The 26,190-nt window shown below is 42.1% G+C and overlaps 1 protein-coding gene across 7 annotated transcripts in view; it reads left to right on the top strand.

Annotated features, from left to right (window-relative positions):
- ATP8A2 (ATPase phospholipid transporting 8A2) overlaps positions 1–26,190 on the top strand; it is a 692,754-nt gene that overhangs the window by 203,613 nt on the left and 462,951 nt on the right. For all 7 annotated transcript variants that reach the window (XM_073340296.1, XM_073340286.1, XM_073340306.1 and 4 more), the window contains 5 exons: positions 3,157–3,226; positions 5,402–5,486; positions 8,987–9,126; positions 14,189–14,327; positions 24,658–24,722. In XM_073340296.1, the coding sequence (XP_073196397.1) occupies positions 3,157–3,226; positions 5,402–5,486; positions 8,987–9,126; positions 14,189–14,327; positions 24,658–24,722 (499 nt within the window). The remainder of the gene's footprint in view (positions 1–3,156; positions 3,227–5,401; positions 5,487–8,986; positions 9,127–14,188; positions 14,328–24,657; positions 24,723–26,190) is intronic.

Below are 26,190 nucleotides of genomic sequence, written 5' to 3'. Positions count from 1 at the left end.
CCTATCCCTACCCTCCAGCGTATCTACCACTCCTCCTAGTTTAGTATCATCCGCAAATTTGCTGAGAGTGCAATCCACACCATCCTCCAGATCATTTATGAAGATATTGAACAAAACCGGCCCGAGGACCGACCCTTGGGGCACTCCACTTGATACCGGCTGCCATCTAGACATGGAGCCATTGATCACTCCCCGTTGAGCCCAACAATCTAGCCAACTTTCTACACACCTTATAGTGCATTCATCCAGCCCATACTCTTTAACTTGCTGACAAGAATACTGTAGGAGACCGTGTCAAAAGCTTTGCTAAAGTCAAGAAACAATACATCCACTACTTTCCCTTCATCCACAGAACCAGTAATCTCATCATAGAAGGCGATTAGATTAGTCAGGCATGACCTTCCCTTGGTGAATCCATGCTGACTGTTTCTGATCACTTTCCTCTCGTGTAGGTGCTTCAGGATTGATTCCTTGAGGACCTGCTCCATGATTTTTCCAGGGACTGAGGTGAGGCTGACTGGCCTGTAGTTCCCAGGATCCTCCGTCTTCCCTTTTTTAAAGATGGGCACTACATTAGCCTTTTTCCAGTCGTCCGGGGCTTCCCCCAATCACCATGAGTTTTCAAAGATAATGGCCAATGGCTCTGCAATCACAGCCACCAACTCCTTTAGCACTCTCGGATGCAACGCATTCGGCCCCATGGATTTGTGCACGTCCAGCTTTTCTAAATAGTTCCTAACCACTTCTTTCTCCACAGAGGGCTGGCCACCTCCTCCCCATGCTGTGCTGCCCAGCATAGCAGTCTGGGAGCTGACGTTGTTCGTGAAGACAGATGCAAAAAAAGCATTGAGTACATCAGCTTTTTCCACATCCTCTGTCACTAGGTTGCCTCCTTCATTCAGTAAGGGGCCCACACTTTCCTTGGCTTTCTTCTTGTTGCTAACATACCTGAAGAAACCGTTCTTGTTACTCTTAACATCTCTTGCTAGCTGCAGCTCCAGGTGCGATTTGGCCCTCCTGATTTCATTCCTACATTCCTGAGCAACATTTTTGTACTCTTCCCTGGTCGTTTGTCCAATCTTCCACTTCTTGTAAGCTTCTTTTTTATGTTTAAGATCTGCAAGGATTTCACTGTTAAGCCAAGCTGGTTGCCTGCCATATTTACTATTTTTTCGACTGTCAAGGTTCCTTCCCCACTCTGAACTCTAGGGTACAGATGTGGGGACCTGCATGAAAAACCTCCTAAGCTTATCTTTACCAGGTTAGGTCAAAACTTCCCCAAGGTACAAAATATTCCACCCTTTGTCCTTGGATTGGCCGGTACCACCACCAAACTAATACAGGTTACTGGGGAAGAGCTGTTTGGACGCGTCTTTCCCCCAAAAATACTTCCCAAAACCTTGCACCCCACTTCCTGGACAAGGTTTGGTAAAAAGCCTCACCAATTTGCCTAGGTGACTACAGACCCAGACCCTTGGATCTTAAGAACAATGAACAATCCTCCCAACACTTGCACGCCCCCCTTTCCTGGGGAATGTTGGATAAAAATCCTCACCAATTTGCATAGGTGACCACAGACCCAAACTCTTGGATCTGAGAACAATGAAAAAGAATTCATTTTTCTTACAAGAAGACTTTTAATAGAGATAGAAGTAAATAGAAGTAAAGAAGTCCCCCCTGTAACATCAGGATGGTAGATACCTTACAGGGTAATTAGATTCAAGACGTAGAGAACCCCTCTAGGCAAAACCTTAAGTTATAAAAAGATACACAGACAGAAATAGTTATTCTATTCAGCACAATTCTTTTCTCAGCCATTTAAAGAAATCATAATCTAATGCATACCTAGCTAGATTACTTACTAAAAGTTCTAAGACTCCATTCCTGGTCTATCCCCGGCAAAGCAGCATATAGACAGACAGACCAGACCCTTTGTTTCTCTCCCTCCTCCCAGCTTTTGAAAGTATCTTGTCTCCTCATTGGTCATTTTGGTCAGGTGCCAGTGAGGTTACCTTTAGCTTCTTAACCCTTTACAGGTGAGAGGATTTTTTTCTCTGGCCAGGAGGGATTTTAAAGGGGTTTACACCTCCCTTTATATTTATGACATCGACACATCGGGATGGTTTGTCCCTGTAACCTCAATAGGGATTCTTTGAAATACAGCCAGCTCTCCTGGACTCCTTTCCCCCTCATGTTATTCCCCCAGGGGATCCTACCCATCAGTTCCCTGAGGGAGTTGAAGTCTGCTTTTCTGAAGTCCAGGGTCCGTATTCAGCTGCTTACCTTTCTTCCCTGTGTCAGGATCCTGAACTTGACCAACTCATGTCTGGACTCTCTCCAATTTGTCCACATCTTTCCTGAAATGTGGAACTCAGAACTGGACACAACACTCCACAAAATCTTCTCCCTCCTTGAACTTCCAGGACACACTTCTTAGCCACCAATCTTCTGTATTAGGTGGGACCCTGATGGGAGCCCATTAGTTTTGTTCATTAAGAAAGATCCAGAGGAGTGGTAGTTAGGCAGTGCAAAGCATTCCCTCTCAGAGGATGAGCACTCTGCCCCTGCAATCTTGAAGTGGGTCAGCACTGGGAGCAAGATATCAAGTTCAACAAAATACATGTTTCTATATGATAATCCATTGTATTTTTGAACTGGATCATTCAGTAAGTTTATCTTTTGTTTTTGAAAAGTTATGGTAAATTATTTGGGGAACGATTTTCAAAAGTTTTAGGCATAGAAACTCTTGCATGCAATTCATGCCTAATTTGTGTGTGTAATTACATTAACTGCACGAGCCAGTATCTGTGCATGCAGATTACCAATTTCAGGACTATCAGATTAGTTTAGGGAGTCCCAGTAATTGCCTATGTACATTAGGAATGCAAATGTGGGTGTGCATCTGTATGCCATAAACTACTATAAATCAGGCCATTTATGTTCATATTGATTAAAGAAGCATAGGATTGGAAGATGGAAAATGCATGTGTAAGATAGTTATGTATTGTACATTTACTAGTGGTTTTATATGACCTGGTTTAAAATGTGCCAAGCGTATGGAAGAGAACTTGTGGGATCAGACTGTGCTTTTACTCCTAGAACCATAGATCTGATTAGAAAACAATTAAAAATGACTGTTTGTTTGTTTTCTCATAGTAACAGAAAGAGAATGTCTGTAATAGTTCGGACTCCAACGGGACGACTTCGTCTGTACTGTAAAGGGGCTGTAAGTAATCTGCTACTACTAACAGAGAATGGTAGAAATACCGTGAGCTGCTGCAGCAATCACATTGTAAAATGTTGAAATGTTGTCCATTCTAATGAGTATCTGTTAGCTGCACATATTAGGGGCCGAATGTTTAAAGGAGCCTTAACCTGTTCTCTGATTTTGTTTGCAGGAACCCATAGTATTTAGGCCTCTCAGTGCCTGAACTGAAATCCTGCCTACGTTAAAGTCGATGGGAGTCTTCCCATTGACTTCAGTGCAGGCAGGATGTCTCCCCTGATATACAGGTACAGTTAGGAAGTTAGACATCTAAACACTGTGGTCTGAATCTTCAAAACTGGAGTCTGTTCTCAAGCATTTAGCCCCGTCTGTCTTGTGATCTTCTGCTTTCTCCCATCTCTGCATCTGCTACTGCTGCTATTTGTCCCTGCTCATAATATGCTGTGCTCCTACTTTCACCAACAGGAGGGATAATGTATCAAAATGCAATGACTGTAAAAAATCAGAGGCATCAACAACCACAGCAGGGTGTGGCTTTAAATTCAGTGGAAAGTGATGGAGGGTGGCTCAGTTTTATCAGGTGGAATTAAATCTCTGTTTGTTTTAACAGTGCTTCTTCTGTGATGTTTTACCTTAAGGCTCTAATTTACTACTCTGTGTGTGTGTGTTTTAAACACACTTTAAAAAAATCATTTGAAATACAGGGCTGGATGCATCTCTACTATACTCCAGTGTAGTTCCACTGATTTCAGTGGAGTTATGCCAACATGGAAGTGGAATAACAGAGGTGAATCAAGCCCACTGTAATTATACATTGCTTAAAACTTTTGAAAGTCACACACAAATCTGGACCCAACAGAACTGACCATGTCTGACATCTGCGTTTCCAGTCCCAGTACTGTTCTTACTACTTTTGTTTTCACACTGCTGAACTCTTTCTTTCTCTTGCTGTCAGTTTTGTGTTGCTGAGTGTTACAGCTGTTACACATCACAGAACTAGCATTGGGAAGAAGAAAAAGAAGAGGTATTGTGGGTCTGATCTTGTTCCATAAATGTTAGTAGAAGTCTTGCACTGACTTCAGTGGGAACAGGCGAATGCCCTCTAGCAGCAGCAAAGGGGCCGCAACAACCAGAAGATCAGGGGAGGCAAGAATGACACCAAAAATCAACTTGTTTTATTTTAAGAAAAATAGTGCCATAACTTTTGAAAGTGAGTTTGCATTTATTGGGCAGAACCCTGAATATATTCCTGTCTTGGTCTCATAAAATAATGAAGGTGATATTATAAATTATTTATTTACGTTCAACTGTATTTGAAGTTCATCTAGATATTAAAAATGAAGTTCCTTTTCTTTTATGTCTTTTACACCTTTTTTCTTTTCCTGATTTCTCAGGCAACCTTTCTTCCTTCATTTCCCCTTCACTCCAGACCTTTATCAGTCCCAGAAATAACCACAGGCAGTAATGGATGGTGCTTCTAAGGCAATTTCCAGCAATGGAATCCAACCTATGTTTGTTTCAGAGTAGCAGCCGTGTTAGTCTGTATCTGCAAAAAGAACAGTAGTACTTGTGCACCTTAGAGACTAACAAATTTATTTGAGCATAAGCTTGTTCTGACTTCTCAATTCGGCAAAACTGTCGTTGACATACATGGGAATTTTGCCTGAGTAAGAATTGCAAGATAAGCTCTTAAGTATGGGTCTGTGCTGGAACTGTGTTTTTTATTGTTCAGGACTCTTCTGTTCTTGGAAAACTCAGTCTCACTTCACTAATTCAAAATGGAGCATTCCATCTTTGCTATACTGTATTCTAAATTTAAATAACTGTGTAACAAGTTTGGGGTAAGGGAAGAAAAATCTAAAGAAACAATGTGTGTGTTTTTGTATTTGCAAAGCAATTATAGTATCCCACCCCTTTTCACTTCTGCTTGGAGTTCATATATGGTGGTTAAAACTGTAGCATTCCAGCTTTGGTTTTCTAAGCGGAGCTAGATCCGTTTCATAGGTAAACCAAAATTCATTATTGTATGTATTTTCATTTGCAGATACTATCATGTCCACTTTAGACACCTCACATCAGTTAGATCTAGAGGGGTTGAACACTTGTGCATTGTACGTACATGAATGAAAAGTTTACATGTGAATTTACTCTTTATATCTAATTTGGTTTTGATAGGATAATGTTATTTTTGAGAGACTTTCAAAAGATTCCCAGTATATGGAGCAAACACTATTGCATCTTGAATACTTTGCCACAGAAGGTAAGTGAAACAACGCGCAAGTATGAATCGAATTTTTGAATTATTAGTCATATTTTATGTATTAATTTTTAAATGCCATCAAATTGTTCAGTGCTGAGCAAGACAAAAATGAAGACACAGAGCAAATTCATAGGCGATGTGTCGTATATGTAAGATACACATGGGTTAGTGAGTTTAAGTCTAAAAAAGGAGTTTACAAGTTGATCCTGCTTCTGTTGAAACCATAGTGAAACTGATTTCAGTGGGAGCAGTTCTGAGTCCTGCATAAGAATAAAGGTGAGTAGTGACTTGATTCTGATCTCACTTTTACATGTGTAAATCAGGAGTAACTACACAATGGAAATCAATGGAATTACAGCAGTGTAAAATCAGAAGAGATGAGAATTAGGCCATAAGTGTCTAAACTAGTGTAACATACAAGCTGAGAGAGCTGGGAAAAAGATGTGCATTACAACTTCAACTCATATAGATTCATGTTTGAATCTGGCTCACTGGTGCTACCCCTAGGAGCTTACAATCTAAAATCAAACATGCCAACTTTTTATATTACTGGTGACAAATTCATGACACATTCATTCACAAGGAAATGCTAACAGGGATATGGGCTTTGTTCCTTTTTTATACTGTGACAAAGTTCCTCCTCTACTTTGGTGGGTCTTGCGCTTATTGGTGGATTTGCTCACGTCGGAGATTCACGGCCGCACTCAGTTTGGCCGTTTTCGTGAACCCATAGTCCAGGTCAACTCCTCCAGTGTCTGACCAGGAGTTGGGAGGTTTGGGGGGAACCTGGGCCCGCCCTTTATTCCGGGTTCCAGCCCAGGGCCCTGTGGAATGCAGCTATCTAGAGTGCCTCCTGGAACAACTGTGCGACAGCTACAATTCCCTGGGCTACTTCCCCATGGCCTCCTCCCAACACCTTCTTTATCCTCACCATAGGACCTTCCTCCTGGTTCTGATAATGCTTGTATTCCTCAGTTCTCTAGCAGTATGCCTTCTCACTCTCAGCTCCTAGTGCCTCTTGCTCCCAGCTCCTCACATGCATGCCACAAACTGAAGTGAGCTCCTTTTTAAATTCAGGTGCCCTGATTAGCCTGCCTTAATTGATTCTAGCAGCTTCTTGATTGGCTGCAGATGTTCTAATCAGCCTGTCTGCCTTAATTGTTTCCAGAAAGTTCCTGATTGTTCTGGAACCTTCCCTGTTATCTTACCCAGGATAAAGGGACCTACTTAACCTGGGGCTAATATATCTGCCTTCTATCACTCTTCTGTAGCCATCTGGCCCGACCCTGTCACAGTAGCTTTTACTTCATTACTGTTGTCAAGGTTCCTCCCCCACTCTGAACTCTAGGGTACAGATGTGGGGACCTGCATGAAAAACCTCCTAAGCTTATCTTTACCAGCACAAAGTATTCCACCCGTTGTCCTTGGACTGGCCGCTACCACCACCAAACTAATACTGGTTACTGGGGAAGAGCTGTTTGGATGCGTCTTTCCCCCCAAAATACTTCCCAAAACCTTGCACCCCACTTCCTGGACAAGGTTTGGTAAAAAGCCTCACCAATTTGCCTAGGTGACTACAGACCCAGACCCTTGGATCTTAAGAACAATGAACAATCCTCCCAACACTTGCACGCCCCCCTTTCCTGGGGAATGTTGGATAAAAATCCTCACCAATTTGCATAGGTGACCACAGACCCAAACCCTTGGATCTGAGAACAATGAAAAAGCATTCAGTTTTCTTACAAGAAGACTTTTAATAGAGATAGAAGTAAATAGAAGTAAAGAAGTCCCCCCTGTAACATCAGGATGGTAGATACCTTACAGGGTAATTAGATTCAAAACATAGAGAACCCCTCTAGGCAAAACCTTAAGTTATAAAAAGATACACAGACAGAAATAATTATTCTATTCAGCACAATTCCTTTCACAGCCATTTAAAGAAATCATAATCTAATGCATACCTAGCTAGATTACTTAAAAGTTCTAAGACTCCATTCCTGGTCTATCCCCGGCAGAGACAGAATATAGACAGACACACAGACCCTTTGTTTCTCTCCCTCCTCCCAGCTTTTGAAAGTATCTTGTCTCCTCATTGGTCATTTTGGTCAGGTGCCAGTGAGGTTACCTTTAGCTTCTTAACCCTTTACAGGTGAGAGGATTTTTTTCTCTGGCCGGGAGGGATTTCAAAGGGGTTTACTCTTCCCTTTATATTTATGACAACTGTAAAAACATGAATTGATGGTTATTTTTTCCTAAGTCTGAAGCTGTTATTTGTGCAGACTTTAAATATTTTTTTCCAGTTTGTTCTCTGACTTCCCTTAACCCCAAATAATAAAGCCTTTCCATTTTATATGGCATGCTTCCTCCTTTTTCTGACTGACCCATGCCAAAATAAAAATCTTTACTTAGGCCTGGTCTCCACTATACAGTTAGGTTGATGTAAGATGCCTTGTGTCGACCTGGCTGTGGATGACTGTGCATTTAAATTTGGTTACCGCTGATGTAAGTGCCTCTCTATGCCAATTCCGTAACACCACCTCCCTGAGCAACATAGAGTCACAGTTTCTATAATTAGGTTGATGCTTACATCTACTGTTGCTGGCTTTTAGGAGCCATGCCACAATGCCCTACACTAACAGTACAATCGACACAAGTGCTCCTGGTAAGAACATGCACTGCTGACACAAGGTGCCACGTGTGCACACACACACAAGCAATTTAATAACTGCAATGGCTGTATGCCAGTGTAAATTAGGTTAACTTATTTTGTAGTGTAGACATGGTCTCATATATGTTAAATTTGATCAGCCGTCTAATAAAATGATCTCTTTCATACTCTATGGGGCCTATTCTCTATTTATTGTGCAGGTGTAACTTCCGTTCACATAACTGTGAGTAATATGTATGCATGGAGGGGGAGAATACATTCTCTTCTCTGAAAGGAAGTATTGGGATGAGCAATAATTTGGGATGAGTAGTATTACATATATGAAATACCTGCTGTTGAAATATAATAATGATAATACTTACCAACCTCATTGGGGTTGTGTAACTTACAGGAATTAACATTTAAAACAAATCACTTTCAGCCTCAAATGGAAAATTAGATGAAAGATGACACTGTTGTTGCTCCAGTATTACTAGATTACTGAAAATTGGGGAGAGATTTGTGCATGTTAGGCCAGCTACTCATCTTGGTTACACTGGTGTAAATCCAGCGTAGTCAATGAAATTGGTTAGATTTACGCCAGTGTTAGTAAATTCACAATCTGCCCCATTTGGGTGAAGTTGGTGGAAAAGCCCAAATGTTTCCAAACTGTACTGGGAGATTGTCTTGCCTTTCTAGAGCTCTGTGTTGCATTACTTATGTGTGCAAAACTTTCATTGACTCCAGTTAGGGGGCCAGGTGTTTAGCATCAGCTGGTTCATTCAATAGAAGGATTTTAATAACCTCCCTATCAGTAGGTTAATGTGTGCAACATCTATATTCTGTTTTGTAGGTTTGAGGACTCTGTGCATTGCATATGCGGACCTGTCAGAAAATTCTTATCGAGAGTGGTTAAATGTTTATAATGAAGCTAGCACAATTTTGAAAGACAGAACTCAAAAGATGGAGGAGTGCTATGAGATCATTGAAAAGGTAACAACTGCAGGCGTTTATGCTGCTGAAGGCTAAATCCTGCTTACCTTATTCATGTGAATAGTTCCAAGCAGGATTATTTTGCTAAATGTATCACATGTTGAATTAATAAATACATCTGCTGGAATATATATATATATATATATTACACAAACGTATGCATGCTCTTGCTCTTTCTCACTTTTCTACTGTTGTATCCACTCCAGTTTTCATATTTATTTTTCTAATTCTCAATCCAAAAGACACTTTTTTCAGTCTATGCCGCTGAAATATTTCCTGTACAATATCTGTAAAGTTACAAATAACTAAGTTAAATGATTACAAAATGTATAAAAAAATCCCCTCTCCTTTGGCCAACGAATTACTAAAATGGTTTCAGGGTTAAAACTGGCAGATAGGACTGCTGCTTTATTTGGCAGAGTTTGCTGCTTTTATTTCTGCAGCATGTTGTCTGCCATATTTTCTGTAACATGGCCAAACCCTTTCCTGCAATGGCGCTAAAATGTCAGAAAAATATGCACAGCTCTGTAGCACCTACTAGTTGTATGGGACATTTTTTCTTTCCAGGAATATGCATACGTATATACAGTACAGATACTTGGATTGTTCAATATTCATTCCATTTGTGTTACATATGATGTGATTATGTCCGTAAATAATTGCAATAATTTTAGCCTTGAGTGATTGTATGCAGGCTGTGTATACATTTTATGGGAGGGAAAATAGTTTAAATGATATGACGCCAAATGATTTCTGTTTTGTGAGCTTAAGAAATACAGATTGTGACCGTTTAAGCATATTGCTATGGTGATTAGTGAATGCACCAATATGTATGTTCATCCACTGGCTAACGTTAAAGTTGTGTAACTTCAATTAACTGCTTTTGAAATGTTGCCATCTTTCTGATCAGAAACATTTGGCTTCATTATACACCTCTGAAATGTGGATTGTATGCGGAGGAAATAGAAGAACCACACAAAAAAATTACTGTACTGTATTTCTCCTTCGAGTAGTGACCCTATAGGTGCTCCACTATCGGTGTGCTTGTGTCCCTGTGCTGCTGATCGGAGAACTTCAGTAGCAGTGTCTGCTAGGCCTGCTCATGTGCTGTGTCTCCTCGTACTTCACCATGAGGCTAGTCAGCGCGCATGGGCGAGCCCTCCTCAATTTCTTCTCAACTACCCATGGCTAGAGACAGAAATATTATAAGAGCATTGCTTTATTTTATATATCTATAGCTAGTTAGTCTTCTAGTTATAGTTATAGTTCTTTTCTCCTTTCTTATTTTACCCTTGAAAATAATAATAAAAAAATACTTTATTTTTCCCCTCTCTTTTCTCCCCCACTGGGGACCCTTCCCCACCAATGGGGTATGCCTTGTTTCCCAGGCTTCAAGAAGTACCTTATTAACAAAGAGGCAATTCCGATGGCAGACAAGCACTCCCAGTGCATTCACTGCCTCAGGGAAGGCCACATCCAGCAGAAGCGTGGTCTTTGCCATCCATGATCTCGTAAGGATAGAGAGCTCTGACAAAAGATCATCTTCATGGAGGTGGCTCTCAGGCCTGAGTCACCTGGCAGATGCGGGTTTTCCCCACAGCCCTCTACATCTAAGGGTTGTGGGTTGAAGAAACAAGCTGCAGACCCCTCTCATAAATCATCTAAGAAGAGAGCAGGAAGCCCCCACAGTGAGCCCTCAGATATCCATAAGCGATTTCCATCTCGCTTAGTATCTTCGGCACCGTCAGCACTGAGACCATCTCAGTCCGGCACCCATGATTCATAGAGACTGACAGCAAACAGTACCTCTGACAGGCCCATGGACCTGATGGGTATGGGCACCGAGTCATCAGCACCAAAAGACAGGAGTAAGCACTCCACTAAAAAGGCGCTCCTGGTACACGAGTCCACGTTGGCACCACCAGTGATGGCTCACCTGGCATCGGAGCAGCTGGCTTGAACAAGATCCCTGTACTCCTGGAACTGCTACCAGTACTGACGGGGATTGCATGCTGGAATTGCATGCTGGAGTCCCCAACTCTCAGTATCGAGACCTCTACACTGAGCCTTTACCACGCATGGGAATTATCCCCACTGCCATGCTATGCCCCTCCACTCTCTAGCAAGGGTTCAGACAGTGAGCTCACAGGAGGTAGTGTTGCAGTACTTCTCCCAAGACCCATATGGTACTCAGTACGAACAGAGCCCAAAGATATACCCACAGATGGCCCCACCACCACCATCTTGTTACAGCCACCCATGGGTGCCACTGTCGGGCTCTATACAACCATTACCATTGGGTGGCATATTGCCAGCATGCCTCTCAAGCTTCAAGCCTTGCCTGAGAACCCTCAAGACACACCCCATCAGCTGCAGCATCCAAAGCATTGGAACCACCCTCCACAGGACATATTGGAGCAGGAGGCTGGTATTGAGGAAAAACTGGTGCTGAGGACCATATCCTCCTCTTCTCCTGATGAAGCTGTCATGCTTCCCCCACTATCTTTTGCAGATGACTTTCATCTCTTCCAGGAGCTGGAAGAGAGTGGCAGACACCCACCTTCAACTCCTTGACATCCTCCAGTCTTCCTCCTCCTCACAGATCGCCCTCCCTATTAATGAGGTTATTTGCCCAGCAAGAATCATATACCAAACCCCATGGTCAGTAGCACATACTTGCAAGCGGGTGGATAAAAAATTCTGTGTCCCCACCAAAGAATCCACCTGCCACCCAACTCCATCGTGGTGGACGCTGTCAACTCCCATGATGTTATGTTAGCAACAAGAAGAAAGTCAAGGAAAGTGTGGGCCCCTTACTGAATGAGGGAGGCAACCTAGTGACAGAGGATGTGGAAAAAGCTAATGTACTCAATGCCTTTTTTGCCTCTGTCTTCACGAACAACGTCAGCTCCCAGACTACTGCACTGGGCAGCACAGCATGGGGAGGAGGTGACCAGCCCTCTGTGGAGAAAGAAATGGTTCAGGACTATTTAGAAAAGCTGGACGAGCACAAGTCAATGGGGCCGGATGTGCTGCATCCGAGAGTGTTAAAGGATTTGGCGGCTGTGATTGCAGAGCCATTGGCCATTATCTTTGAAAACTCATGGTGATCGAGGAAGGTCCCGGATACTGGAAAAAGGCTAATGTAGTGCCCATCTTTAAAAAAGGGAAGAAGGAGGATCCTGGGAACTACAGGCCAGTCAGCTTCTCCTCAGTCCCTGGAAAAATCATGGAGCAGGTCCTCAAGGAATCAATTCTGAAGCGCTTAGAGGAGAGGAAAGTGATCAGGAACAGTCAGCATAGAACACATGACTTATGAGGAGAGGCTGAGGGAACTGGGATTGTTTAGTCTGCGGAAGAGAAGAATGAGGGGGGATTTGATAGCTGCTTTCAACTACCTGAAAGGGGGTTCCAAAGAGGATGGCTCTAGACTGTTCTCAGTGGTAGCAGATGACAGAATGAGGAGTAATGGTCTCAAGTTGCAGTGGGGGAGGTTTAGGTTGGATATTAGGAAAAACTTTTTCACTAGGAGGGTGGTGAAACACTGGAATGCGTTACCTAGGGAGGTGGTGGAATCTCCTTCCTTCGAAGTTTTTAAGGTCAGGCTTGACAAAGCCCTGGCTGGGATGATTTAATTGGGGAATGGTCCTGCTTTGAGCAGCCGGTTGGACTAGGTGACCTCCTGAGGTCCCTTCCAATCCTGATATTCTATGATTCTGTGATTCTATGACTGACAACACCAGTTGAGGGCTACTCTCTGCAAGAGGGATTGGAAGTGCCTTGACCTTTTTGGTAGCAAGTTAGCCACTCTCCAATTCTGTACCACCAACTACCAGGCCCTCACGGCAAAATATGTTTATATAAACTCCTCAAATTTAAGTGACTTTACTGAGCAGATACCAGATTCACATTTGACTCATTCAAGGCTGTTATCCGGGAAGGCCAGTTAGTGGCAAAGACATTGCTGCAATCTGCCCTCGACACAGCTGACACAGCAGCTAAATCCATCTCCATGGCTGTGGTGATGCAACAGGTCTCATGACTCCATCTGTCGGGTTTCTTGAAAGAGGTGCAGTCTGCCATTAAGGACCTTCCTTTTGAGGGCACAAAGTTCTTCGGTGAGAAGACTGATGCTTCCCTTCACATCCTTAAGGATTCCAGGGCTACTCTCTGATTGCTGGGTGTCTACATGCTGGGACAAAAGAGAAGATTTAGTTCCCAATCCCAGCATAGACCATACACATCTCAATATCAACGTCAATGCCATTATGAGACACAAAGAAAGAAAGGGAAATTCCCTAAATGCAAACCACCAAGCCCACAATCTTTTTCCTCCCAGTCCTAGAGATCATTGAAACCGGGTACTCCATTCATTTTACCTCCCTACCCTTCCCTGTCCCACTCATAAGAGTTTACTACAAAAAGAGCCACCATCTTTGGCTCCACAGTACTGTCATCTGTAACGGACCAGACTCTGAAGTACTTGCCCTCCAGAAAGGATACTGCTTGGGAGTCACCTACAGTGGAACACCCATAGGGACACTACTCGAAGAAGAAGAAGTTACTCACTTTGTGCAAAAAGAAAAGGAGTACTTGTGGCACCTTAGAGACTAACCAATTTATTTGAGCATGAGCTTTGTGCAGTAACAATGGTTCTTCAAGATATGTGTCCCTCCACAACCCACCCTTCTCCCTCTACTTCGGAGTTCTTATCAATGACTCTGTGCTAGAGAAGGAACTTAGGGGGGTTAGCCCGTATGCACTGACTAGCCTCGGGCACAGCACAAGGAGAGAGAGTGCATGTGTGGGCTTACTGGACACTGCTATTGAAGTTCTCCGATCAGCAGCTCAAGGACACAAGCACACCTACAGTGGAGCACCCATAGGGACACACATCTAGAAGACCCATTGTTTCTGCACAAGGTGAGTAACTTCTTCATCTCTTGTCAAAACATATTAGTGATGAGGTACAGCATGCATCATTAATTCCCTTTTTGAGTGTGTTCTAAGCTGATATTTGGCCTAAAGAAAACAATCCCTCAAATTCTTATGTTTATTTCAGGATTTGCTGCTTCTTGGAGCTACAGCCATTGAGGACCGCCTTCAAGCAGGTGTTCCAGAAACTATAGCAACACTAATGAAAGCAGAAATCAAGATATGGATCCTGACAGGGGACAAACAGGAAACAGCTCTCAACATAGGTAGCAACAGCAACCTTCATATTTTATTTTGCTTTGAATTCACCTGATACAGAACTGTGAAGATATGTAGCAAATGTGTGCACTAAGGTAACTGGTGCTAGTGATTAAGAAGCCATTGTAACTTCCACTGAATGAAAAATGTTAATTAGAGTTTAAGGTGCAATCTAGTTCGTATATTTGAAGGTGAAAGTAGCATTCCAGCAGTAGGGGGAAATCAACTTGTATGAAAAAGTTCTTGAGATTAATAGCTTAGGGCTATATTATAATTTTTCATAACAAAAATCACTCAATTCTGCATGCAGTTCTGTACATGGAGAGGGAGATCAGATTGTCTGAAATGAATTGCTATCCATGGAACATATCTGAGGAGAATTTGGCCCTTTAGGTTATAATGGTGTATCTGTTCCACAACAGGTGCTACTCAATATTGACGAAAAAGAGCCTGCCCATAGATATGAAAACAAATTACAGAGAGAAGCACCACAGAGAGGAACTATGGGGAGCATAGGTACGCCATAACCTGCTTAATTGAAGTAAAAGACATCTACTGTCAGAAAAAGGCATGGTTACATACTTTAACCTATTTTAACCCCAACTTCAACCTATCTTTCTAGTATACATAAACCTCCTTGGGTGACCGATTCATAGGACCCAGTCCCCTAGGAAACAGCTGTACAAAATTGTGACCTCTCTTCTGTTGACAATAAGAAATTCTCCTGTGAATTTTGCTGTCATCATGTGCACATGTTAGGAATTGAGTCATCCAAACCAGGTATTCCTCTGAATACCTCCATCTCAGCTAGGACTAGCTCTTCTTGAGCATCTTCAGTAATGATTGTGTAATACACCTCGTTGGGTAGGTGGCCTAGTGAGTAGCACACCTAGTGCCACCTCCCAGTGGGAAAGTCTTTCAGTCCAGTCTCTCTTCTTACCAGATGGGGAATGAAGTGTGGATGAGACTTAAGTCCCTCCTTCACCAGGGCCAGTTGGTAGGGGAGCCTGGGCCCTCCTGCTCTACTGGGCTCTGACCCAGGGCCCTAATAAGGTCAACAATGTCTGGCACCCTAGAGTCCCCTCTCAGTTACCCTCCCTGGGTCACTTCCTACCATCTGCTTCTCTCCCCCGGCTCAAAGTCCAATATAAGGTAAAAAAAAAAGATAACTAAACGTTCAGACCCAACCGCGCTCAGCATGCAGTCTTCTTCCTCTCAGCAGGCTCCTCTGGTGCTCTTGTCCAGGAGTCCTCCCAGTAGGTCTGTCTTCCTCCCCAGCCTTCTGCCTTCTGAGCTGAGTTGGTCTCTTCTCCAGTTGGAGCATTCTATGCAGGTGTGGAGGGGTGGGGCTACCTGGACCCAGTATTGTCCTTTAACCCCTTCAAGCCCAGCATGGGGTGTATGTACCCCATCACAGATGGGTAGTAATGGGAAATGGGTTAACACAATAGCTGATTTTAATGAGGTTTTCCATATTTTTGAGAGCTGCTCTGCCACCTAATTCTTGAGTTCCTTCAGAACTCTGTACTGATTCTATCTGGCCCCTGTGACATTTTATTTCTCCTTTTTTGACATATAAGCAAGGGCAGCTTTATTGTGAGTTCACGGGTTCAGTTGCACCCACAGAAATCATGAAGCTAAGGGTGCAAAAACTTATGCCCATTTCTTATTGCTTCTCTATTTCCTTTTTATTTTTTTTATTTTTTAATTTTTTTTGGACGGATGCCTTTTCAGCTCAAATAACTTCTTCAACCTTGCCATTTAACCAGTGGATTTTTTCTTGCATTCTTGCTTCCTCTTTTTTCACAAGCATATATGTCATCTGTGACTCATGCAATGACTTTGTTAGACTTACACGCATTATCGTGGGACAATTTAAAAAGATATAGCATGGTGGAACAGTATTTTTAAAAATTGAAATTGTTCTATCACAGTGCACAAAAACCTTAACAGAGTTAACTGTGTGAGTCACAGATGGCATACATACACCCAAAGAAAAAGGAAATAAGAAGACGAAAGCCCCACTAAATGACAAGATTACAAAACTTATATATGTTGTGTGTCTCACACTTTTGCACACACATATATAATGTAATTTTCATTATAGGCCTGTAGAATCACTTGTTATTAAGGTTGCCCAATCCTACCTATGATAAGACCCGGTTTCCAGTTGCTTATAACTTTGCCAAACTTTAACCACTTGGGCTAAAAAAATGTCAATGCCAGGTGTGGATTTTACCTTCCTGAGAGATGTAGTTATGCTGATGTAAGTTTCTAGTGTAGACCAGCCCTAAGCCTTTGAAAAGTCAGTTTGCATAAATTCAGAGATTTGCTACAGCTTTGGAGCTAATTCCCCAAAGATTCCATCCACAATGGATATGGTGCAGCCCAGGGATAAGCAGGACTTTACCTGCAGTTGCAGCTCTGGGCACCTATGGCTGAGCCAGGGTCAGGCAGGCACATGAACTGAGGGTGGGAAGCTGCTCTCTAGTCTTCCTAATGTCCCCTTTCTGACCCCAGGCAGTGTGGTGGAGGAAGCTGCCTGAATGGAAGGCAAAGGGGCAAGAATTGGTTCTGGGGGCAAATAGTTGAGACAAGGAACCTGTCATGGGAGACTGGACTGGGAACAAGTGGGGCTGTGGGAAGAAGTTGGGAGAGGGAGCAACAACTGATCTGTTGAGTGGTTGAGGTGAGGGGGAAGAACTGTGATTGTCTGGGCAAAGTCTTTGACAAGGAGCCTGGATGGGAAAGGCGGGGACTGAGATTGGACAAGGAGTCTAGGGATGGAGATTGGGACTGGGAGTCAGAAGGGATAGGGAACATGGGGATGTGGAGTGTATCCAGAGACTGGAGGATGAGCGACAGAGCAGATGAGGAACTGGGAGGGAAGGAGGGACTGGCTAAGCAAAGAGACTAGGGTTCAAGAGCTAGAGGGTGGGGATAGGAACTGGGAATGGCTGGACAAGAAGACTGGGATTGAGAAATCCAGGGGGCGAGGCAAGGATTTACTGGGCAAAGACGACTTGGTTTGGGACGAGGAACCTGAGGAATGGAGACTGAGGCTGGGTAGTGAGGGAGAATGGGACTGAGATGAGGAGCTAGAAGTGGGGAAGACAGGGCTGGGACATGGCCAGTTTGGAAGGGATGCGACAGAAAGGGTCAAGATTGTGGAGCACAGGTAGGAGAACCTGTGCCCACTAGAGCTCACTCCCCTCCAGAGCCGGGAATGCAACCCAACATTCCTGAGTCTCACCATTCCTCTGCTGTCAACAAATATCTGTGAAACCCACTGGCAAAATGTGTGTGTCTCACCTCTAATTAGTGCTTGTCCACACAGAGGATGACAACTGCTGTCAGCTACTCCATTAGCTCAAGCGGCAGAGAGTTGTGCTATGGATGTTAAAGTTTCAACCCTGCTGGTGACCCATGTGGGTGTCAATATGATGTCATATGATGGAGTTCGTTTTTTCAGTTGGTTTTTTTAAACATAGAAAATTATATACAAAAATCAGTTAAAAGAACATTTATCAAAGTTGCAAAGTCAAACACTTAAAACTTAGGAAATACCACAATTAAGGTTGCCTGTGCAACCTTAATTCAGAGCCATGTGTGTATGCATTATGATATAATCTTCAATTACATGATCATATACAGTTTCTTCCACAGGATACCTGCCTCATTCAGTGCATAGAACAGACCTGCTCTGAGGATGAATCAGGGTTGTGTACCGAAGGAGTCTGTTGTCAGGCCATTGCTTAATTTTTTGCACCCGTTGGGAGATGTATAGTGAATGAGCCAGGGGATTACAGAAAGAGAGGGCAGTTGAATGCTGCCCTGGTGCATTGGATTCTAGTTCCTATGTGATGCTAATCAAGTCACTTAAACCGAATTTTTCAGAGTAGTCAATGAGGGTACGTCTACACAGCCGGCAGCAGGCCATGGCAGCAAATCTCTGAGTCTGGGCTGACAGACTCAGGCTTGTGGGGCTCACACGACCGTGCTAAAAAGAGCTGTGTGGCCAGCGCTTTTAACTTGCAGCTCATGTTCTAGGCTTCAGAGCCCAAGCTCCAGCCTGAGTTGCAACATCCACACAGCTATTTGTAGCCAGGGCCGGCTCCAGGCCCCAGCGTTCCCAGCAGGTGCTTGGGGCGGCAGTTAGAAAGGGGCGGCAGTTCCTCTGGCCGCAGCGGCAATTCGGCAGCAGCTTCTTCCTTTTGCTGTCCACGACGGCAGTTTTTTTCACTGTAGAGCAGGCCCTGTTTCTAGCGTGGTGACTATTTTTAGGAAATCTTTCGACCCAGGCTTAGAGGCTCACTGCTGAGGGTTGTGTAGGCAAACCCTAATTGTGTGTTTCTCATTTTCTAGGTGCCTGACTTGAGATCTTGGGGTCTGATTGGCAAAAGTGCTGATTACACAAAGCTGCAGTTGGAGCCAGTGGGAGCTGTGCTTGTGCATATAAAGTGCTATATGATGCTAAACGCTCTGAAAAATCAGATCCTAGGTATCACACCCAAAATTAGTGGATACTTTTGACCTGAATCTCTCTTTGCCTCAGTTCCCCATCTGTAAAACAGAGCAAATAAATACCTCCGTGTCTCAGAGGTGTTCTTAAAATAAATGGTGAAACACTCATTTACTATAACGATGAGCACCATAGAAAAGCCCAGGAGGAAATTCATTTGTCTTCAGAGCAGGGTTTGAATAGTTTGCAGTAACTAAGAAGTAGGGCCACACGTTGAACAATGTGGGGGGAAGATAGCTGCTCATTAAGTGAACACTATCCATCCTGAGGCAGGGGTCCTGTGAAAAAATGATATGTGACTGAAGACAGTTTGATAATGCATATGAACAATTGGGGCTGAAATAAAGTTGCACAGGGAACCTTTATTCTGGCATTTCTTAACATCTGAATGCTTGACTTTTCAACCTTAATGTTCTTTTATTGTAGTTTTTCCTGTGTAGTGTATATATAAATACCATATTGATTTCTACTGGGGAAAGTCTTCTGTGGAATATATCATTCAGTCCTGTGTATCTTATTTCCAGAAAGATATAGACAAACTGGAGAGAGTTCAGAGAAGAGCAAAAATAAAAAAATAAAAAATTAATTGTCTAAGGGATTGACATATGAGGAAAGATTAAAGGAACTATGAGTTAAATCCTGGCCCCATTGAAGTCAGTAGGAATTTTGCCATTGACTTCAATGGAGCCAGGATTTCACCCTAAATCTCTGCATCTTGGCTAAGTCATGACTACAAGAGTGTATACACTAACGAGGGAGAGGAATTTTTCAGCATGATACAAAGGGGAACTACTTGAAGTAATGGTATGAAATTAGAGAAAGAAGATTGTAGGAGAAACGTCCTGCAGTGAGACATATTAGATGGTGGAGTAAATACTCTAAGGTCTTGTCTACACTTACCACGGCGCAGCTACGCCAGTGTGGCTGCACTGCTTTAGCACTTAGTGAAGAAGCTGCTACCTATGCTGATGGGAGAGCTTCTCCTATTGGCGCAGGTACTCCATCTCCCCAAGAGGTGGTAGCTATGTCGATGAGAAAAGTCCTCCCGTCGACGTAGCGCTGTCTACACCAGGGGTTAGGTTGGTATAACTACATCACTCAGGGGTGTGGATTTTCCACAGCCCTGAGTGATGTAGTTAGACTGACATAGATTCCTTGTGTAGACCAAGCCTCAGGGAAGTGGTGGTGGCCCTTTCCTTGAGATCTTTCAGAGCAGCTAATATACCACCGTAAGAACAATACAGAATAGGTAGGGGGATGAATTATGGATGATGTTTTCCATCTTTGTCTATAACTTTCCATGGTCACATGACCTTTTAGGCTGGAATTCAGATGGCTCTGGAGATTGGAGTTGAAAATGTCACCTGCTAATTTTAAGCCAGTGGAATATGTCTGGTTTGAACAGATGAGGGCAATTGGCCAAGATATCCTTGTCCATCAGCATATACTACAAAGTGCTGCATCTCTTGAGTCACTTCTTCCTTAGCTCTTTGCCACCATGCCAGCAGAGCCAAACTGACTGTACCAACACAGTCCTCAGGAAGGGCCTATCCAGCTCAGCCCTCGAGAGCTTCAACTATATGAAAACGCTAGTTTTTGTGCTGTGTGACAAGCTTGTCTTCACCTCCAGGTGTATAATCATGGTAGATTGACCCCTTCACAACTTCATGCCAATAAGAGGGAGCAGGAGTTGGTCTTGCTTCATGCCATTGAGACCCATCAAAGGATGTTACAGGAACTATCTGTGTGCCAGCTTCTACTTCACTGCCCTTCATGCTGTGACAGAATATTCTAATGTTGCACTGCCCTCTAATCAGATACAAGAAGGGAAAGTCTACAGTAGAAATAAACAACTGGTTATTAGTAAGAAATTTAAAAAACCCTCTCATTCCCAGTGCCGTGGTAGAGGAGGCCAATTTTTCCATGACCATCAAGAAAAAGTGCCTGCACTGTATGCAAGTGCAACAGCTTGCTTATGAAAAACCCTTCAGTTATCTGAGCAGGCAGGCATATGTGCCTGTTGTACTTGTATAGCACCTAGCCCAGTGGGGTCCTGGACCAGAGAAGAGCCTTGGGTGCTACCGCAATACATATAGTAAATAGTAATATAATAAAAGGAGCAGCTGTCCTTCTGACTGTCTGTCTGTTTTGCATTGCAAATGTGGATTTTTAAAAATATATATATTTTAGGTGTATTTTTAGAGGCTTCTTTGAAAACACAGCCTATGAGTTTGAAACAAATGGAACACCATCTCTCCAGATCTTGAATTATTTTCTTGGTAAGGCTGATGAGCAATGCGCGCATCTCAATCCTGACCCTGAAGTACCAAACAGTTTTAGGACGTTCGGTGGAAGACAGAACAGAATTGGAACCAAATTTCCTAATTTGGATTTCTATCCCACAGCAAACATCCGTTGTTCTATGGAACTTGTGCCCATATGTTTACTTGTCTCACATGCTTATGAATTTGCCACCCTGTCATATAGGACAAGCAAGTACAATTTATCTACTTAATCCAAAATATCTGCTTAATCCTAAAGTTCTTCAGGCCTTCTTATCAGACGAAGAGAAGCTGAGCTTCACTCTGTCTGGTCTCGTGAATGGACAGGCTGTCATGCACATATTATACATACATAGTCCTGGTATTACCTTGTTGCCAAAGTCTGCAAACATCATCCTTACCAAAAAGTCCTCAAAGAAAGCTACAGTTAGCCTGTATAAAGCACCACTCACACTTGCCTTTCTTTGTTTGCAGGTTTACAAATCTTTACCAACAGCCATTAGCTTTTTTTCCTTTAGGAATTACCTATTTTAGTAACATGCTGGTTTCTTGTTGAAGCAGATACTTTCTTAGCATCCTCAAATTAGCTCTGACTTTAAGGCCTTTAGCTGTTTAAACAAAAGTGACCTATGAACCATTATGTACACAGATCTGCAGGTAGACTGTTAGTAATTTTCTGAGTGGCCTTTTGCCAAAATTCTGGAACTCTGTGACTGAACTTGCATTACTTTAGCAAAGTTTCAGACACTCAGTAATTTTCATTATTTAGCTTTAAAATTGGCTTCAGTTAGTCTAAGTGAAATTTCAGATGCAGTCTGCATGACTCATATAGATATTGTTTGCTTACTGGAATTGTGTAAGATCTCAGTGTACCTGTAGAATTCAAAGGCAGTAAAATGGATTAAACAGGATTTTCTGAAGTGGTAGTATTTCTAGTAGAAATACGGTGGGTGGCTTAATATCTAAATATTTTTAAGAGTCATTTACCACTGCTTCTGGTGTGAATCTTCTGTAAAATCAGTTTGTTGATCTCAGCTTGCTCCTCAAAGGACAATAATCAACAACCACAAAAGCACTTTCTTTTCATTTGCCATAGCTAGTAAAATGCAACAATGGATGTCAGTACAGACCTTTCAGAATAGTGTCTATGTTAATTGGTGAAGTATTATGATTTACATAGGCTTGTTCTGTGACTGACTGAATCGTATCTGGCCTGACAGAGAGGGACATTGTTTTCCACTAATTCATATCTTTTTGAAATTTGTACACAGGCTCAAAATAAAGCAAATATTGGGATGCAGAGGGATACCTTTTAAATACTGTGCCTTTAAATGATCACTATAATTAGTCTAATGTTTAGCAGTAACATTTTGTGTGCAGTTTGAATCATATTTGTAAAACTTGTTTTAAATTACATTTTAAAGTTCCCTTATAAGCACAAAGGTTTACAATCACTGTGCATAACTTCTGGCACCCTTCTAGCTTTAATTTAATGGTTAACTTCAGGTAAATAAAAGTCCCAGAGGTGCCTGTCTCAGCCACTTTATGGACTTAGTTAAATTTTTGGATTAAGGATCTAGACCCCAATTTACAAGTGTGGATTGACATTTTATACCTCGCTTTGATCCAGAAGTTGATCTCATTTTACGAAACTGGAGTGTCTGAACTTTTAGTTTTAATTTGCCATATTAGCACTGCCAGAAGTAACTATATTAACCATTTGTATAGAATATATAGTTATAAACGTCAGTTAGCAACTTTAAGTGCCAATTACTATACTTTTAACACACTGATGTTATATTTTAAGATGTTAGAGGTCTGAAATTGTGCATAATATATAAGTATCTTATAAAATGGTGATAGGTTTGTGTTTTGCACCCTCTTTCTGAGCCCTATCCTGTTTCTGTTTATCTCAATGATGAAACTTCAGTTGACTTCACTGGTTGCAGGATTGGGCCCTCTTGATTCCATAATTGCCAAGACATATAGCAGAACTGCTTAACGTTTTCTCCAGAACTTCTTCATCTTGCTCCAGCTGTCAAATGGCGTCTTGCTTGATTTGAAAGATGTAAAATAAAACAGCGAGCAGCAGTTTCAAAATTACTGCTCACTGTTGCAGCTGTTGTTCAAATCAAAAACTACTAGAAAATCCTTTTGAATTAGTTATACTGAATTTGTAACAGTCTACTGCATAAAGCTGCAGCCTTTCCCTGGGGAAAGAATAAGCCTGACATGGAGGGAAATGATTAAAGTTGTAATATCCCATTTTTTTCAGTGAAAATAAAAATGTAGCTCTTCAGTCTGGAGCTAATTTAAGAATCCCAATTTCCCCCCCCCTTAAATTCAGCATATGGGACTTCCCTCCCCCCGCCCGAATGGAAGTAGTAGGCTGGAATTACACTGGAGCCAAGAGAATCCTTATGTGTTTTTTCTTGTGAAGTCTGTTTTTTGTTTGTCATTACCCACTGTAAGGTTTAATTACTCTTTCTGATAGTGAGTCTCTTTGGGTGGAATAGCATAGAAAATCATGGACTGTGCAGCTTTCCTATTGTGAACCCTGTTTTACTAGCTATGCTTCATCATTTTCTCAAAAGAGGCATACAATCTCACAGCTGGCCCCCATCCTCTTTTATTTGTAGAAAGTAATCCTTATCTAGTCGACACAAATGTATTCATTGCAAAATATTGCCCAAAATATTATTGCAAAGCTATATTATTTTGGGCCATAATTATACTTAACGTAAGTTGTGAAGAGCATCAGGCAGAAACATCCTTGACAATAATAATTACAATTTTCAAAATTCTTCTTTATTTACTGTCCTAAATGTTGTGCAGTACAGCTGTATGCTGTTAAACAGCTGCTATTTTCCACCCAAGAGGAGGCTGCATTTCAGTTGTAGGTTAAAGTGATTCTTTCATATGTCAGTCCTCAATAATGCCTATACAATATACTAGCACCATGAAAAATCTTGTAGTTTGACTAAATGACTTACATTGCTGTGAATAGAACAGGAGTACTTGTGGCACCTTAGAGACTAACAAATTTATTAGAGCATAAGCTTTTGTGGGCTACAGCCCACTTCATCAGATGCATAGAATAGAACATTATATACACACACACACACACACACACACACACACACACATACAGATAAGTTGGAAGTTACCATACAAACTGTGAGAGGCTAATTAGTTAAGATGAGTTATTATCAGCAGGAGAAAAAAACTTTTGTAGTGATAATCAAGATGGCCCATTTAGACAGTTGACAAGAAGGTGTAAGGGTACTTAACTTAAGGAAATAGATTGCTGTTAATGTGTGTCTCTGTATGCCACCCCTACAAAAACAAACAAAAAACCATTCCATTATTCATATTGCTAATCAGTTACTCACAGTGGACTACTCCTGTGAGTAACTGTTCACTGTGGAGCATAATCTGGCCCTTAGAGATCCTCAAATAAAAGGTGCTATATCAAAAGTGAAATTAAAATATTTGTAATCTTTACAAGGAAACACTTGTTTTTATCTTTTACAGGGTACTCCTGCAGGCTTGTTTCTCAGAATATGTCTCTCATCCTAGTGAATGAAGATTCTTTGGATGTAAGTAATTCTTTCCTTGGAAGTTCTTGGTTCAATCCTTTATTTGGGTTGCATTTGTTTTATTTTCTCATTCTGTTTCAGGAATAGTTTAAAATCAGAGCTCATTTTAGAAAGCTACCAATCAACAACTTTCAGCTATGTGAAAAAGGGCTGGGGTGTACTAAGCTGTGTTTCTGTGGTCTTTCATCATAGAGCTGTAGAATTATTTCACTAAACTATCAAAACATGGAGCTCAGGATCATTGGCTCATTACGTCAGTAGTTTTGCTTTTTACTTTGATACTGACTGCATTGGTCTAGGTTGGATATTAGGAAACGCTATTTCACTAGGAGGATGGTGAAGCACTGGAATGGGTTACTCTTGTAGTAGCCAGGCAAGGTACTAACAAACTTCAACAGGACTTTATTTTTAAAGTGGAAACCTCTTTTCCAAGCTGCTGCTGCCGCCTCAGTAGCTCTCCCTCAGCCTCTTCAACTCCTTCCCCCTCCTTCCTGTTTCCTGTCCTTTCAGACTCCCAACAGCCAGTGTTCCCAATTCTAACAATTACATACAACATCTAAACACCACATTCCCTCTCTCTTAAGAAACTCTCCCAGTTACAATAAACATTTTGTTCTTGTGGTTAGAACAACATAGGAAACAAGGCACTATACTGTTGACAGAAATATTACACTAAAAACACTATAGATACTACATAACATAGTCTCTAGTACAGACAGGTGGTCGTCTGGGTCTGATAGGCCATCTCTCAAGCCCCGGTTCCAGTGCAATATCTTGTTGTGTTGATACTATGGTGAAGTCATCCGATGCAGACTGGGTGTTGGCATAATCTCCTCTTGGTCCATAGGCAGGTGCAAGATAAGAAGCATTCCATACCCGCCCATCAGAAAGTTGATAGGTGTAAGGTCCCTTCTTCTCTATGATTTTAAGAGGAGCCGTGAATTTATGGTCCCCTTTGCGTAAAATTCCAGGTTTTCGTATTCTAACGAAGGAACCACACTGAAACTTTGGTTCCTTAGCACCCCGCCACTTGTCTGTGAAAGCCTTATACTTTGCTTGGTTCTGTTCAACTGTTTTTCTCTTGTAATTGTCTGCAGCGATAGTGAATTTTTCTGCAAAGGAGTCACAGCCTGGATTGTGCCTCCTGTATCCAGGCTCATTATTTTGGCTTCAGCTGTAGCTGACTCAATCTGGGTAGCAATGGTTATTGCTTTTTCTAGTGTAAGTTGTGGTTCTAGAAGTAAACTTTCTCTTACATGAAGCATGGTAGTTTTCTCAATGAACTGGTCTCTAATCAGCTCATCTGCCATATTCCCAAAGTCACAAGTTACGATCAGACTCCTCAGGGAAGCAATATACTGCATTATAGTCTCCCGTGGTTTCTGCTCACGCTGGTGAAATCTGTAGCGATTAGCTATTACATTCACTTTTGGCACAAAAAAGTTCTTTAATGCAGTGAGTGCAGTCT

The sequence above is a fragment of the Lepidochelys kempii genome, chromosome 1, assembly GCF_965140265.1.
Source record: "Lepidochelys kempii isolate rLepKem1 chromosome 1, rLepKem1.hap2, whole genome shotgun sequence".
In the NCBI taxonomy this organism is placed as follows: domain Eukaryota; kingdom Metazoa; phylum Chordata; order Testudines; family Cheloniidae; genus Lepidochelys; species Lepidochelys kempii.
This window is presented reverse-complemented; position numbering and strand designations above follow the sequence as displayed.